Below are 18,257 nucleotides of genomic sequence, written 5' to 3' on the forward strand. Positions count from 1 at the left end.
TAGTTAGCGGGCGGTTGGTTGTGGGGTAGCCAGCTACTCTGCTCACACACACACACACACACACACACACACACACACACACCACACACCACACACACACACCACACACACACACACACGCCTGTGATGTCTCGCTACTTTTTCTTTTGGCTCAGCTAAGAGCAGACGTTGTCTCTCTCAGCCTCTCAACTTTGTTGACTGCCATTTGACAAATTCTGTTTTGCTTTTTCTCTTTCCAAGTGTGACTGTTTCCTTTTTTGCCATCAACATGCGTATTTGCCCAGAGCGTGAAGTGCGCTTATATCCCAGTTAAGACTGACCATCACTCATTGTGCCCAGCTTGCAGAGGACGGCTGTTTACGCAGGATGGCACCTGTGAGAATGCTGGGAGTGGTCTTCCTCCCAGGGAGCGAGATTTGGGCGGCGGCATAAGAAGTCTTACAATCTCCAATTCAGTACAGAAATCCTTTGATTGTGGTCAGGAAGTTTGTATGATTGGCCTTGTTTTAGTGCTGTCTTTGACCATGTTAATCTTTAGGCCCTTGTTTTCAAACTCAAACAGTTGGGAGTGGGTGGGTTGTTTCTTAGCATTATTATTGATTTTTTATATAATAGATCTCAAAAAGTTGTTGTTGATGGGCACCATAGTGAGTATAGTAATGTGATATCTAGTGTTCCACAGGGTAGTGTTCTTGGCCCATTACTTTTCATGCTATATACACATGACATGTGGTTTGGCCTAGAAAACAAGCTTGTTGCATATGTAAATGATGCTACTCTCTTTGCATCAATTCCATCCCCTGAATGTAGATCTGGGGTTGCTGAATCTCTTAATAGAGATCTAGTTAAAATTAATGCATGGTTCAAATTATGGGGTATGAAGTTGAATCCTAACAAAACTCAAAGTATGATTGTAATTAGGTCAAGGACAGTGGCTCCTCAACATCCGGATCTTGGTATTAATAATGTTTTTTTATCTTTGTATGTCTTAAAATTTTAGGTGTGATTCTCGACAGCAAATTTACTTTTGAGAAACACATTAGGGCTGTGTCATCTTCAATTGCAAAAAAAATTTGGCTTATTGAGAAAGTCTTTCAAGATTTTCGGTGATCAATCTATTCTGAAGAAGTGTTTTAATTCTTTCATTCTACCTTGTTTCAAGTATTTTTCTCCTGTCTGGTCTTCAGCTGCTGATTCTCATCTTAATTTGTTGGACAGAAACTTACTGTCTATTAAATTTCTTATTCCTGATTTAGATATTAATCTTTGGCACCATTGTTTAATTAGTTCATTATGCATGTTGCATAAGATTTTTCATAACTCTGACCATCCTTTACATTCAGATCTCCCTGGACAATTCCATCCTGTTCATAATAGTTAATTCTAATTGCCAGGCCTTCTCCACCATGAGGCTGAATACTACAAGTTGTGGAATGATCTTCCTAATAGGGTAGTTGAATCAGTAGAACTTCAAAAATTTAAAGTTGCAGCAATTGTTTTTATGTTGAACAGGCTGACATAAATCTTTTTATAGTTTATATATGACATATCTGTTTTGACGTTACTGTTTTTAGAATGATTTATTGTTAATTTGATATCATTTATTAATTTCCTTATTTCCTTTCCTCACTGGGCTATTTTTCCCTATTGAAGCCATTGGGCTTATAGCATCTTGATTTTCCAACTAGGGTTGTAGCTTTGATAATAATAATAATTATTCTTCGCCTTTTGGGTCTTCCTTGAAGTCGAAGAAACCTAGGACTTCTATGACCCCCCGATCTCGTCACAAAGCTCTTGCTTGCTCGGTTTCCTCCAGGGACAGATCAAACAGGATTGTTGACCAATTAACACAGGCTCAACCACGTGGATTGAAGGACACTGTTGCTTTCCCTAGTGAACTGGCGCTTCCCTTTCCCTTGGGGGTAACTTTTCATTTGATGATATCTTATGGGTTTGGTTTTTGCTGGATGTTGCTTGCTCCCCATCAAAGGAATGCAGCTTCTACAGCTGGGAACTGAGAAGAAGCAAACACCGGCTTCTTCGGAGGTAGAGTCGATTCTCCTGCTGAGGAGCACCAAGGTTCTTGTGCCTAAGGATTTCCCTGCTTCTGATGCCAGCAACGTTCAGCCCGGTCCAAGTTCTTCGCAGTTCCCTGCTGCTGCTTCTGCTGCCGAAGTCTGCGCTGCTTCTTCTGCTGAGTTCACTCAGCCAACGGGGGAGAAGCAAGGTCGGAGGCATGTTCCTGCTCCTCTGGGTGAACACCTATCTCGCTCACGGAAGGGGTCTTCTCGAGTATTTTCCGCTTTGGCAATCTTTAAGGCGTCGCCCTGCTTCTCCGCAGTTCTTCAGTCCTTTGGAGCATGACTCTTCGGCAGAGGATACTCATCAGTGGAGTGCTGTGTGCATCGTACTACAACAGAAGGCATGACTACAACATTCTATGGGATCAACGTTCTCCTCATTCTCCTCACCCCTGTTACAGTTGCTCGCCAGCTCGTGATCGTTATTCTGCTTGTCGCAATTCTTCCAGAGACTACTCTCTTGCTTGTTTCACTATAGCTCAGCACACACCTACCCTTCATGCTTCCAGGAAGCATACCGTCATCGAGACTGGGACCCTCCTTCTCCTCGCGAGAGTTTGTCAAAAGAAAGGTATTTTATCACCTATCTAGTGTGGATTTAGAAAAAAGTGCTCAACGACTGATGTGTTGGTATGACTTGGGTCCACTATTTGTGAAGCCTTTGCTTTCAAACAACAACATGTAACAGTTTTTTTTTTTTTTTTTTTTTTTTTTTTTCTCCCTTGAAAAGGCATATGATACTGCATGGAGATATGGTATGCTTCAAACTTTTCATATTATGGGATTGAGAGGAGAGTTACTATTGTTCGTTCAAGCATTTGTTTCACATAGAATTTTTCAATTTGAAGTAGGTGAAACTGTAGAGAGGTAATGTCAGGAAGGAGTTCCCCATGGTAGTGAGCTAAGTGTAACACTATTTGCATTAGCCATTAATAAGATATCCTCTTATTCCCCAAGATATTCTCTCAACACTCTTTGTGGATGATATCTCCATATCATTTGCAGGAATTAAAATGTCAAGGGTTGAGAGAAAACTGCAACTCCCAATTGATAAAATTATTCAGTGGGCCGATATGAATGGATTTAAGTTTTTGACAAGAACAAGGTTGTTGTCCATTTTTGTCATATTCGGGGAGTACATTCAGACCCAGAAATATACATTAAAGGTCAATGGATCCCATGTGTAAGTGAAGCTATAATTTTAGGATTAATTTTGTATTGTAAACTTATTTGGGTTCCTCACATAAAAGCGTTAAAAGTAAAAAGTCTTGAGTCCCTGAATCTTTTAAAAGTTTTGTCCTCTACATCATAAGGGCAGATCGCAAAACTTTTGAGATCATACAAGGCCTTATTTTTTTAAGAAATTGGTTATGGTTGTGAAATATACTTCTCAGTCACCTCAGGCCGAATAAAGATATTAGATTCTATACACCATGCTAGAATCAGATTGTCCACAGTAGCGTTTAGAACTTCTATCCTAAGTCCACTTGTTGACACTGGAGAATTACCTTTAGATCTATACCGAAAGTCTTTAATTGTTCAGTATTGGTGTAGGTTGCAAGGACTTCCTAATTCTCTAGCCTGTCAGACTGCAAACCTTGTAAGGCATTGTAGATATGTTGAGTTGCATCCAAAATCTTCTCAATCCTATGGTTTCCGGGTAAAACATTACAAACAGTCTAGATATAGGTAGAAATAAAGTGCTCCCATTTAGGATATCATCAACCCCTCCATGGAAATTACAGGAGATATCTTTTTGTAAATATTTTATTGATATTAAAAAGATCATGACTGACTTAGAAGCTTGCTCACTCTTTATGGAACTTGTTAAAGAACATAGGGAATCGACTTTTATATATAATGATGGCTCCACATCTAATGCTGGCATTGGATTTGTAGTATATACAGTAGTAGTTCTCTTTATTATAGAGGTGCACTTCCTGTAGTATCTTCCTTATTTACTGCTGAACTATATGGCATACTAACCGCTATTGAGAAAATAGCGTTGGAGGAGGAGGACAAATTTACCATCTTTAGTGATGCAAGAAATGTCCAGCAAGCTTTAGAAGTTTTTAACTCCAGTAACCTTTAGTTTTAAAGATTTTATAGTGGACTTTTCATTATTGCTCTGAGAGGTATAGCAGTTTGATTTTGCTGGGTTCCAGCACACATATGTCTGACTGGAAATGAGAAGGCAGATTTACTGGCAAAGAATGTTGCAGCCGAGTTGCTACTAAGAGGGTATCCCATTCTCTGTGATGATTTTTTACCTTGCATGAAGACTTTTATTAATAATGATTGGCAAAAGCATTGAGATGGTTTAGTTGATAATAAGATGAGAGAAATACCAAGTGTTATATCTCCTTTGTGGTATAACATGATGCCCCACAAATGGTAGCCTATTCTTTGTCATCTCCGCATTGGTCACACTCGGTTGGCACAAGTTTCTGCTAACTGGCCAACACCAGCTATATTGCGACAACTGTTTGGTACCCTTCACAGAGTCATTTGTTGACCAAATGCCCCACTTATAGCACCTTAAGAAATAGATATCTGTTTGAGGCTTGAGGTAAGGATGGTAGGTTCATCCTTGCCCTTTTCATGATGTGCTGTACTATGCTAGCGGTATTTTTAGATCAATTTCCGAAGCAGGTCTTCTGAAATCTATTTAGATTTTATATGGACATCTTCGCTTTTATAGTTTCAAATTGAATACTTTTTTATTCTTAATTCATAACAAACAATATCGGCGTCAATGACCTCCAATGTCAGGATGTGATGGAATTTTAAATCAATCAAACCTTCCTCACTGTAGGGAGAGTAAGGACACCAAAACGGTCCCCTAAAACACCTTAGCCAGATCATCCCAGCAGAACCAGGAGAGGACTCGCGGAACTTTCCCAATAGCAGCAAGAACGTCGGTAAAATTGCTCCTTTAGACTCTACACTTGATGATGACCATGACCCACCCCAGGCTTCTACAGGTGAGAGCTCGTGGCTGCTGACAGTCCGAACTCTGAGATTGAGGACTATCTCCCAAAGGTTGCTAGTCATAGGGGTACTGAAGGGGAATAGAGGGAGTCAAACAACACTTTCTGGAAGGTCTTGGCCTGCATCGCCAATGGACTAGATGACCCAGTGATAGTCTCTCAAGAGGGTAAGGACACCATTTTTTACCACACTTATGACACCTAGTGACATCTCAAGGCCAGTGCAGCATTGGCCTGGTCTAGGGGGTTTAAGGAACATGGAGACGTTCTCCATTCAACCTGTGGTAGCTGCACAACAATTGGGTTGAATACCTCAGGCTCCTTGATGGACAAGTAGCAGATGGTTGAGGGCAGAGGTTAACTTGGACTAGTCTGAGATGAATGTTAAGAATGACTGGCTCTTTCTTTCTTTCATCTTCCCCTCTGTTGGGGAACAGCACCTACGGTCCTCTGCAAGCTGGCCTCATCTGTCTGCAGGTAAAACCATTTCCCTTGTGTAACCTAGCATAAAAATAATACTTATGACATCCCCATATGCCCTGGCGAGGTGGGATTGGGTAACGTCTATGGTTGATTCAAAGATTCTTACGTTTCTGAGAATTCTTACTTAGACTAGTCACACTGCTAGTATCACACAATCACACAGATTGCTCAGGCAGCTAACCATGGGTTGCATGGAATTTAACAAAGTGTCAGGGTTTTTCCCCGGGTCACAAACCAGCCAATTGGTTCAGACTTCCATCCTCCTAAAGGGTGAGTCATCCCTGATAAAGAGCGAAAAGGGTTTGTATTTAGTGTCGGAATAAATGACAATATGGAACTCTGACCCGGGGTTAGCCTCAGGGCGCGTATCACTCCGCCTGAGGTTACCCCTCATAGAAAATGGGTTTAGGGTAAACTACACAAAACTCTGGTCGGATGGGAGGAGATCCCAGATACTCCTAAGAAAGTAGTTCGAGGTAAGTATTGTTAGGAAAAATACAAATTACTTAAAATTTGTGATTTTTCCTAACGATACAAACCTGTAGCTCTTTGTATAAATTTGGCATGCCATCTCCTGTCCCCCTGTAAGTCCTGCCTGCAATCAAAAGAAACGAGACAACACTGGTGAGTGTGTGTGCACTGGGTAGCTGGCTACCCTCCCACCGCTAATTAATGGTTGGGTAGTTACACCTCACTAAAAGTCTTATGGCTAGTCTTCCAGCTTAACCAAAAATATATTCACTAATAAAGAGCTCAAGGTTTGTATTATTAGAAATACAAATTACATTCAAATTTGTCATATTTACCTGCATCATCAACCAGATTTATCTTTGATTTTTCCTTTATTGTTTTAGCACATAAGTAATGCATTTTTAAGTGAAATTAATTTTCCTCAATAAAATAATTCATCCTCAGGGCTACTGCAAATAATGGTCCATTCAACCATAAACTTCACATCATATACCTGATGAATGACGTCCTTCATCATTGGTGAGTAGAGTGATTGTTGTGGCGTTTCTGCACTGGTTCTACTTGATAATACTGATGGCCATATTTGGAAAGAATTTAAAAAAATATTTGAAATTATTATTTTTGCTTACATTCTTCATGTTCCTGTTGACAGCGTGAGGAAAAATGCAGATGACCTTAAAGAAGCTTTAGAAAAGGTTTTAGCACCGATGTTCTGCAATGCCATGACGATCGCTTCAGAGGACCAAAAATCAAAGCTTGACAAGGTAATCACTATTTTTTTTTAATATGAAAATTGTCTGTAGAATGTTGAAAATAGAAAATTTGGAGAAATCCTCTTGGATGATTGATATTTATGATCTGTTATTCATTAGTGCAGTTTTAATTTTTGTGTTGTGTGTTTTAGCAATGTTGCTAATTAGTAATGATACCTCCTTTGTGATCAGAATTGGAGCTGTTTACTGCATTGAGTTATACTGAAAAAAATATTGATAATCAAGTTGGAAACTTTTCTGTCAAACCTTTGTTTTTATAAACCCTGGGTGCAGTGCACTGCAACTAGGGCTGAATGCTTTTTGCAGTGCCCTATCACTTCACCATAGTGTACACATCTAAAATGTGAGCAGGGCATCTGGGATCCATGTAGTCTCGATGTTGCAGATAAACATTTCGTGGATGCAGCCTTGCATATAAACAGAGCCTTTATATAATCTGATATAGCTATTTCTCATAGATTTTCAGCTTTTTTTTTTTAATCATTCCATTAATTTTACAAAAAAAAAGATTTCAGTTCTTTATACTTCCTTTTAAGAAATGTTTGAAACTTTCTTTACAGTTACTCAACTTGTGGGAATCAAAAATAAAACTTGAGGATGATGTGGTTATGCAGCTGAAGAACCCTGTTGAGTCTTGGGGCAATTTTGAAAAGGCAATGATTGATGAGTTCCCACAAGTTGTTGCCACCATTAATCAACACATTGATGCAACTTTTGAGGTTAGTATAATTATGTTTTATATTAAAAATATTGGTTAATTTTCAGTTTACCAGGGATTTTTAATGTTGGACAGCAATTAATTTTTTTGGAAAGCAAGCAGAAATGCTACTTTAAAATCGTGTACATGGAAATTAACCTTTTCAATCCCAGCCTGGCACAAATAAATGATCACTCAAGCCCTAGGCCCTTCTTTTAGGATATTACTTAATTTATCTTAGCATATCTATTTTAAATAGTGTAGCTAAATAGATTTTCTTTCCATTGGTATGTAGTTTTTGCATAGTTAAAGCAAAAATAAAATCACTAAAATGATTTAAAAACCTTGAGTATTGTAAGGTATTATGGGATTCAAAGGGTTAGTTTTATCTGCTATTGGCTTGATTATAATTCTCACATGGTTCCGAGTTAGCTCACGTGAAGTAAGCTGTATGTATATTTCAATGTATTTCCTGTGCTGTGATTGCTCATACAAGTTAACGTTTTTATTCTTTTATGTTCCAAATACATTAGTACGTGGCCAAGAAATTTGACTGCTATTGTTAAACTAGTTTTGTTCTGTAACTATTTATAGGGGTATTACTTTCGGCGAAGCGGAAAGGACGAGCCATTAGAGCTTAGTGAGGGTTAACCACAAATCCTGCTAGTTAGCAGGGTTAGGGCAGTAGTAGCTACCCCTCTCATTCACAAACCTGTGACAGTACTTCACTTTGCTTTTGGCTCTGATGGAGAATGGTTGTTACTACTCTTCCTCCTCACCTTTTTGGTCTGCCATTATTAACCTGTTTTGCTTTTTCTTTTCAGTGTGTGTGTGTGTGTGCACCCTTCTTCTGGACATGCGTGCTTGCCCTGGACGCAAGGGTTGCTCGTGCAGAACATTCATTTCTGCCGAGGATACCGATCTCTGCCTTTTGTGTCCGGCTTGTATGGGGCAACGGTGTGATGCGGACAATAAATGTAATGAATGTTGGGAGTGGTTTGCATCCCAGTAGGAAAGGTTAGGGTGACGGCGAAAGAAGAAGTCTTAAAGGGATTCTTTTCCTTCGAAGGTCACATCGAAGTAGAAGAAACCCAAAGCTTCTTCTGCCCCCCGACCTTCCTCTGAAGCTTTTCTCGAGTGGTTTCCTCCTGGGTACCGTCGAGTAGCAGCGCAGGCCATTTAACTCCTGGACAACCTCGGTCCTTGATAGACGGTGTTGCTTCCCTAGCAAAGCAGCCCCGCCTCTCCCCCCGAGTGAGTCCTTGACTCTTTCTCCCTCTTTACAGGAGTGGCTGCATCTTATTCAGGGAGGTGCAGCGCTCTTCTGCCTCTGAGGTTGATTCTTTGGCCCTTGTGGTGTCTGAGGATTCATGGTGCCCTGGTGACTGACTCTGTTCCTGCCTTGTCCTCTGTGCTTTCTGCCACCGCCGAAGACTGCGCTCCCCCGCTCTCCGACCATCCTTCGGGGGTAGAGCAAAGTTCTAGGCATGTCTCCTGCGAGTGATTACCTCTCTTGTTCTTGAGAACATCATGGTTGTCGCCCTTGCCGAGCTTGACCTCTTCACCTCAGATGGGCTCCTTCGCCTTTGGCGAAGAGATGTCTCTTCGACGCTTCGCCGATCTTTTCGCAGGATTCCTCTTCGAAGGAATCCTCCCCCTTCTGGTTCTGCTGGTTCCCAACCTTCACCCATCTTGGATTTGCCACGGTCTCGTTGTTTGCCAACCTTGTGGCGTTCAACAGACCACCTTGGTTCGTGACTCTCCTATTCAGACAGCTGCACGTCGTTTACGGTCAAGGATTTGTTCGCGATCCACTCCTGCAGATGTGCGTCCTTCCAAGGTTTACATCCCTTCTCCAGGTCTTCGATAGGCAACTCGTCAATCTCCTGCTCGCCAATCTCCACCTCGCCGATCTCCACCTCGTTGACCTCCAGTTTGCCGATCTCCAGTTTGCCGATCTCCAGTTTGCCGATCTCCTGCTCACCAATCTCTAGCTCGCTGACACACCGATCTGCAACACATTGATCCCCAGCTTACAGATTTCCATCGTGTTGCTCTCCAACTCGCAGATTTCCATCGTGCTGCTCTCCATCTCGCAGATTTCCATCGTGCTGCTCTCCATCTCGCAGATTTCCATCGTGCTGCTCTCCATCTCGCAGATTTCCATCGTGCTGCTCTCCATCTCGCAGATTTCCATCGTGCTGCTCTCCATCTCGCAGATTTCCATCGTGCTGCTCTCCATCTCGCAGATTTCCATCATGCTGCTCTCCATCTCGCCGATATCCAACTCGCCAATCGACGACTCATCGATCACCAACTCGCTGAGCGCCATCAGCTGGTTCTTCCCCGACTCGTCAGGCCTCGCCAGCTTGTCAGTAACCTTTGGTTGCAAACCAACCTTCCCGTCGGCCATTAACAACTCTTCGCTATCCCTTGAGGAAAGTAAACATCGCCAACCATGCGCTTCTCGCCTTTTGCTAGTTAATCATTCTCTCGTGCGATCTTCAGATGAGCGGCAATTAACATCTCTTTATTACACAGGTGTGCGCTAGCTCTCTACCACAGTGCAACAACCTCAAGAATCGTAGTGAATAGTAGTGCGATGAATTTATGCCATTGGGCTTTTATTATTGTTCTTCAGTATTCGTACTACCATTTTTGGACCGCTGTCCTGCTTCTATCTTGCAAACATAGCATTCGTAACTATCCTCTAATATCACCGAAATCCCTAGAATTGTAGAGGTGAAAGGGATGTTGGAGAAGGTTCTGCTCAAAGATATTCAAGATGTCAAGATGAATCTCTGGGCTTATACAGTTGATTCCTCCTGGAGACCAGCAATCAGATTCAGGGTGGAATGATATGAGCTGTATTGAGTTCCATCAGAGAAGGATTCTTCATGCTTACAGTGGATTTGAAGAATGTGTACTCTCAAGAACCCATTCATTGTTATTCTTGAAAATACCTCCACTTTATCCTCAGTTGAACAGTAAACTAGTAAAGGACCCTCTGTTTGGACTTTTCACTGCTGTTCACGATGATAGCAGCTTAGGTTTTGTACGGGATACGTTTTTTGATATGTACTGATGATGGGGTGTTCCGGGCTTCCAGAGAAAGGCATTTGATATAGGATTGAGGTAACCTCACCCTTTGCTGCTTTCTGGCGATTGTGATAGACTAGGAGAAGTCTAATCCCACACCCATGCAGAGGTTAAAGTATCTAAGCATGCTGATAAACACAGCAGCAGTAAAAGTATTCCATTAGACAGTCACATCAACCTCAGAGTTGTTTCTGTTCTGTCCAGAGGATACTACCAGATCTCCACCGGAGATCCCATCAGTGGTGATGGGGGATAGCTGGTCGCTGGTCGGCCTCCAGTTCTAATGGGACAGGAGGTATGGTCTGATCTTCCCTGGTGGCTGGACAAAGGAAACCTCACTAGTCTCTTGATGCCCCACCTCCAGACATGAAATTGTTCTTATATGCATCAAAGAAGGGTTGAGGTTTTCACCCTGGGTACCTGGTCATGTCAGGTATGTGGTCAGTAGAAGACATGCATTTCCATCAACATTTTAAATATCAAAGCATTGCAAGAACGTTTGAGAAAGCACTCAGAAGGGTTGATGAGCAACAGTACTGTCGTAGTACCTTAGTCAACAAACAACACATATGGTTTCCCTGTCTCTTTGTATGTTGCCAATTTAAATATATGGGTGGCAAATCACACCATTAAACTGTCAGCCTGGTACAACTGGGAAGCCTATGCCTTTCCCCATGTTCATTATTGATCACTCTAGGTCTCAGATGAACCTTTTTGTTCCTAGATGACCACAAACCGAGTGATATTTCGATGTTATCGTCCTTATTGCAGATTATGGACTTACTCGTCGATATTTACCAAGAAGTGCCTGTCAGTCTTTACAGTGGAAGGCTACGCCTCAGCCTTGAGCCTTGTCTACCAACTGATGAGCATAAACTTCACTTTGTGGAAATTGTCTATGCATGTGAAGAGCTTTGAACTGTATTACCCGAGTTGTCAAATCGCTTAAGTTTGACCCATATGAGCCATAAGACTTAAAACTGTTGTTTTGCTAGCAGTAACATTGGTGAAGAGAGTTGGCGAGTAGCAGACTATCTTCAAGACCTTTCTCCCCTTGCTTCATGAAGCGTGTGGTGATAATCAAGAGGAGATGGTTTTGTGTCCCATGAGGTCTCTGAGGTTATATCTAAAGAGGACTCTACATCTCTGGCTTGAATGTCAGTGACTCATCTGTAACCATCCAAGAAAGAGGTGTCTAGCTCGAACAGTCTCTTTCTGGCTTTCTGAGACAATCAACCTCTGAGGTAGTCGAGGTACAAGCTTGAACTAGAGCTCATAAAGTTAGAGGTATTGGTTCCAATTTATACTGTAGAATTTTGCAGTTGGATTGGTGATGAAGGAGAATTGACAGATAACCTTCACAGCCTTTTACTCAAGGGAGCATACCCATGAGTCCTTCAACACTTTGGTTCTTTGCCCTGGGGTGGCAGCTCTAGTAGTTGGGTAGCCAACCCAGCTCCCATAATGGACAGGGTGCATCATGTCTATGGTAAAGTGTATAATATAAGCCTGAAGGAAAGGTAGCATGATAAGCTGTGAGGGAATGAAACGTGCGTACTGATTACTTACTGTATCTGACATTGATGATGGTAAGCTACATTTTTTAGCACCATTCTTATTAGACTGTATCAGTAAGTAGTAATTCTAAGGGAGGATGGTGAAATGACTGCCTACTCATTGGCCATATTGTGCCAGGTATTTCATTCCAGACTGCAACTCCCCTTTGGGGGAGAAAGAATTGTTCATCAATCAAGTACCAGCTACATAACCAAGTACTGGTCAGGCTCAATCAGTCAACTCATCCCTATAAATGTTTGTTATGAGGTTGCTAGAGTCAACTCCCTCACTCTGTGCAAGGGGTTCTAGGGGAACTTCCTACCAACGAATAAGTGAGCTTCCCTATTTTAAAGATTGTAAGGTTTGTTTATACAGTATGCATCGGGCCATAAAAATTTTTTAAAGTAATTTGTATTTTTCCTGGCTTTGCAAATCTAAGTCTTTTAAGGTTTGACTTCCCACCTCAGCCATCCATCAGTCCAAAGCCAATTATGATTCTAGATAATATCTAATAATCAATCCTAAGCTAAATGTCGAAAGTGAAGAGTTTGATAGGATAGTGAGTGGGGAGGGTGGCTACTCTTCTGTGCTCACTACCTGTCGTTTAGTACCTCATTAACGATTTCAACAGCCGTTTCAGCTCCAATTAAGACTCCCTATTTTAAAGGACTCAAGTTTGTATAGCTAGGGAAAAAAAATTTACTTCTAAAATTTGTTTTATAATAAACTTTGAGTATAAGACAAGTGCAATAACTTAGGTAGCATTGTTATTGAGTTGGTGTAGAAATTAATTCATGTACTATAATGTATAACATAATGAAATTTGTGAGTTTCTTTAGTGATGTTCATGCTAGCTACAGATGGTATAGAATTGTCTTAATCATTTTTATTTCTATTCAGTAATGAATTTTCAATATAGAGCCTCAGTTGTAAGATTGCTAGACCCAAATTACTAGAGATGAAGCACACCCTAGAAAGTTGTTTGATTTGTACTCTTATTTTAAAAGTTTTCAGCAGTTTCATAGGACCCTATGATTGTATTTAATTTTATCAGTTGTCCATGTAGTTTTCCCCTAATTTCTTGAGTTTTCATTGCTGTTTTAGGGGTACAAGCAACAGCACAATGCATTTGTGCAACATGCCAATGGTCAGATACAGTCTCTTGCAAGCCAGAAGCAACAAATGGAGCAGCAGGCAGCAGCAGCGGCAGCTGCAGTGGCTGCAGCGCAAGGTTAGATCTGTTTTTAAGTCTTAAGATTGTTTAATAATGTTTGCACCAACAGCTTCTATAATTTATTAGATACCTTGGAAATATGGCTGTAATATTTAGATAGGTTTTTTACTCTACCATAAGCTTTAATGAAAAAATGTGTCTAAAAGTAGACAAAAGAGATGTTTGATTCCCTTCAAGTTACCAAGCATGTTGGCTGAAGTAATGTGCAACCCCCTAGGAGTCTTAATTTAATTATAGAATGTTTTTCCAAAATATGTATGATTATGTTACTACCCTATTCCCTTTCCATCAGACAGCCGCCCCAATATTTCTCATGATAAAAAAAAATTTGATAATGAGGTTTTAAGACTGAAAGGAAAACTGACGTACGTATATTGTAATGAACTCTTTATTTTAAACCAATCATGCTAACATATTTAACTTTAAAGTAACAACAAATAGTTACTAAATGGTTATTATTAATAAGTCATTTAACCAGTCACTAAGAACTAATTCGTTATAAAGTTGAAGTCGCAAAACTGCAACCGTTCTAATTTATGTGTCATTTGACCTTTAATGTGAAAAGATAGAAGTTTTAGCCTTACTGTTTACTTTGTTTAGCAAATGAAGTTTTTTTTTTTAAAGATTATGATGAATATACTGTATTTTTGTTATGTAGAACACAGGGGTTTGAAATGATTCATTATTCATCTTTTAAATCACTGTGTTTTACTGATGATGATTAAAAGTACAGTAGCTTGGAAAAAGGTTCTTAAAATTTTGTGCCCTCTTTAAAACTAGGATTTATAGACACATTATCTCAAAGGTTCCTTCCTATGCTATCAAACAAAGAAATTGTAACCTGAAGTCATTCCTATACAGTTATGTGATGTGTGATGTATTCTACTCTGTTTTAAAGATAAATTATCAACTGTTTATTACATTATATTATATTTCGCTTGACCCTCTAATTTGAAAGTAGTCATTAAATTGGCAGATACAGTATAGGTTTTGTGTTATCACAAATCAATTGCTCATATCTAGCTCCTTTATGTGCTATAAAATCTACTTGACTCTTCAATCTCATTTTAAATGAAAATTGCCATTAGCTGGAAGTATGTGCTGGCTGGTACTAATATTATCAAACAATAGTTCCAGTCGTGACTTCAAGAATTTTAACTTCATTTATCCAAGAGAATTGCCATATTCCTGTAATCCATTGTGGTTTGGTGTCTTTTCAGTTCTTAACAGATTGGTGTGATGTGTTTGTGTGGTTGGGTTAAGGCATTGGTTTATTTCTAGCTTGAAAGAGGGCTATTGGCATTTTGTTCTAGTATAAGCTGAGAATAGCATGTCGAGTTTCTATGCATATTTGATGAGCTTAGTTCTGTTTGATTTAAATGATTAATAGAGAAGTTAGCTTTTGGTTTTGTCTTGGTATACAGCATATGTTTAGTCTTTATTAAGATCAGTTTTAGCCTTTTGAGGGCCTTGTGCAAAAATGTGTTGGGGTCCCCTATATTTTAAAGTGATGATTTAAGGGTGTGCTAGTGAGCAAAGCTAGCCTTACCAACATTATTTTAACCCTCTTTCATCAGACAGCACCTTGATAGAAAAAGGTAACACTTCCTTACATGGGGAAATGGCTATTTGGTTAGTAAGACAGAATGTACAAAAATCTACAATTCATGAAGTTTAGTTTTTTCCTTATATTTTACCTTAGATTGTACATTGTACACACTGTTACTGCACAAATGTCTAAAGAACATTTGCCCGCACGATCATTTAATCAATGTACATCTGACCGAAGAAACATTTTACTAACGTTCATTTACTTTATTGATATTTCACTTGAATACAATACCTCTATATTAACGTTAGCTGGCTGAATGGATGTATTAGTCTGTTAAGTTAAGCTTATTTTTATTATTTTTGTAATTGCTTTATAAAAAAACTATAAAGTCTATCAAAAGATATCATTGTTCAATGGTAGAATCTTTTTTGCATATACTGTATACCAAAGTATCAAAGATACTAATTGAAGTACAGTCAACTCTTGTTATCCGCAATTTTTTTCATAATGTGGAAAGCCTAAATTTGAAACCAAATTTCTTAAAAGTGAAAAATTGCCATAGATCACAAATTAAAACATGAAATCTAGTGTTATAAATTGCCAAATACAGCATAATGTTAAGAAGCATAAGTCAGAATGCAAAATTTAGAATTAGAAACTGGCAAATAATACTGTACATTATAAAAAATTGCAAAAGAATGCGAGTCAAACATGAAAATTTAGAGTTAGAAATGCCAGGTACAGGATAATGTAAAAAGCGCATATCAAAATGTGAAACTTAGCATTAGAAATCTGCAAATAATACTGTACATTACCCGAAGAATGCAAGTAAAAATGTGAAATTTTGAGAAACTGGCTTTAACCTCAATACAAGCAAGCTTTATGGGTGGTAAATAACGTACACAACTTTTCAGATTTGCAGCATATGAAACAATACATATATGTGGATTTATTAACAAGCCTCCCCATAATAATTTATTTCCAAATATATCCCAGAGTGATACAGTCAGCCCTCATTTTTCGCTAGGGTTAGGTAACAGACAGGCACGAAAAACACAAATTCACAAATACTTGGTGCCCTGGGGTAGGATAACTCCTAACCTAACCTAACAACACACTGCTGCTTGCCTACGGTTGTATAATTAACACACTAATTATTGCCTAATATAGTTTTTACTTGGTTTCGATCACGGTGTAGTTTTTCATATCTAGAAATACCGTATAACACTTGCTGATATTGTAGTACTGTATAGTTGTACCTCTCTTCTAGAAAGAATCTGCTCACGAAATTTTCACGCTGCGAAATGAGGTGAGAAGATTTTTCTGACTCACATTGCGAAAAATGTTTCATGATGAGAAAAGAGATTTGCCAGCCAGGCTGAGAATAGAATAGTCACTCATTAAAAAGAAAGAGAATGGGTTGTTCACACAATAGAAAATGTATCTCTCACATATGGTACTGTATATTTTGTATATGTACAGTATTGTACTGTATGCCTATCGGGCAGGCAACAAGGGGGGCCTTGACATAACAAGAACCCGGCAGCCCGATGCAACCAACATCGGAGAAGCCGCCTGTCTCATATGTCTTGAGCCGCGGTGAAAACGATGTGGGCCAAGTGTGTGTGCTTGACCGTTGCAAAGCCACGACCACCCAAAACAATATACCCAGCTATTGGCATTCTGTCGTTTCTTCCACCCTTCTTCTGATAGAACCCAATACTCGGACACGAGTGGGCGCCGACGACGACGACGATTGTATTATATTCCATTTATTACTGCATTATGTTTTAATTACTTAATTTACAGGTATTAACAGTTAGTTTAGTTATATTGAATGGTTCAAATGTATTTGGCTGTACAGTATTTCATTATGGTTATACTGTAGCTTTATTATAATATTTAATGTGGTGTTTTTGTAGGGTTTGGAACAAGTTAGGCGATTTACATGTAAAATGTGACTCATAACACAAAATTTTCCCGAAACGAAAGCCACTCCAGAATGAAATGATTTCGTCATGTGAGGCATTACTGTATACATTTTATTACTGAAATATACTACTATCACTATAGTAAAGCTTAACTATACTGTAAGTGTTCGCCGTTTTCGTTCGGACAACTTTACTCACCATGTTTATAGCCTACATTTACAATAAACAAAATTACTGTACTGTAATTCTGTACGGTACAATATGTATACAATTTAAGATTAACTAAGTATACATATTTTATACTACCACCACTAACCATTTTTGTATGAAGTTCTACGCAGCCAACTTTTAGTATGACGCAATTATTTATACAGTACATCGGTGTCGTCTTCTGTAGGGAATCTGTCGGACATCTACAGTAACTCAGTAAGGAGATTTATCCCATCTACTTCAATGGGTTAGAACATTAAAAGATGATAATAAAAGTATCTTTAACGTTTTAATCATTGCGTAAACCCATACAGCTACAGTAACAGCTGAACAAAAAACAGCTGTTTTGTTATGAAACGAAACAGATATCAGCTGTTTTGCTGGTTGGTTGGTTGCTTTTAGAGAGACTTATCATATTAATATGCAAGCCATGGGCTCTTGCATTAGCATTCCATAAGGGGGATGACTATTAATGTGAAACCATTTTATAGAATGTACTGAAACAAACAGGGTATATAAGTTAAAGTGACTGGTGAGATTAACTTTAAAAGGTTTCTGTGTAAGAGACTGTCCATGTAAGAGAGGCAAGTTGCATGGTAGGGAGACTTCTTTTTAGGCCCACAAAATGTAAGAATTATGACAGACAAAGTTCATCAGTAGGAGAGAAAGTGTTATAGCAGAGAGTCTTGTGGAAGTCAAGGATCACTGGAAGGAAAAGCAAAGGAAATAAGTCAAGAGACAGAACAAAGGGCATGAAGTATCCCTAAGCACAAGCTTTAAGCAAAAAGAAATAGTGATAGAATATAGTATTAACTAACTAAAAGAGAGCTAATAAGTTAAAGAAAGAAAGAATAAAAGTTGGAGATAGAAAAAAGAAAAACAAAAACTGTTGGCTTAAGAGCGGGAATGAGTTAGTGTGTTGGGTGTGGGGGAGGGTGGGTAGGCTGGAGGTACCTGGTGGGGAGGGTAGGAAGGCAGTAGGAGATATTCAGAGGGTGAATGATTTACGAGACATGAGAACAATAGAGGGTTGAGAGCAAGGAAAAGCAGAAATGTTAGGAAAAGGATTTTGTAAAGAAAATTGAGGAAACACAAGGAAAAAAATTATGAAAACATGAAAGGGAAAAGACGACTGCATGGTTGAAGGCGGAAGGCAAGCGGGAAGGAGGGAACGGGCGA

The 18,257-nt window shown here is 39.4% G+C and overlaps 1 protein-coding gene across 5 annotated transcripts in view; it reads left to right on the forward strand.

Annotated features, from left to right (window-relative positions):
- LOC137621550 (calcium homeostasis endoplasmic reticulum protein-like) overlaps positions 1-18,257 on the forward strand; it is a 127,435-nt gene that overhangs the window by 61,589 nt on the left and 47,589 nt on the right. For all 5 annotated transcript variants that reach the window (XM_068351936.1, XM_068351938.1, XM_068351937.1 and 2 more), the window contains exons 6-9: positions 6,470-6,544; positions 6,678-6,789; positions 7,359-7,517; positions 13,256-13,382. In XM_068351936.1, the coding sequence (XP_068208037.1) occupies positions 6,470-6,544; positions 6,678-6,789; positions 7,359-7,517; positions 13,256-13,382 (473 nt within the window). The remainder of the gene's footprint in view (positions 1-6,469; positions 6,545-6,677; positions 6,790-7,358; positions 7,518-13,255; positions 13,383-18,257) is intronic.

The sequence above is a fragment of the Palaemon carinicauda genome, chromosome 28 (assembly GCF_036898095.1).
Source record: "Palaemon carinicauda isolate YSFRI2023 chromosome 28, ASM3689809v2, whole genome shotgun sequence".
Taxonomy (NCBI): Eukaryota; Metazoa; Arthropoda; class Malacostraca; order Decapoda; family Palaemonidae; genus Palaemon; species Palaemon carinicauda.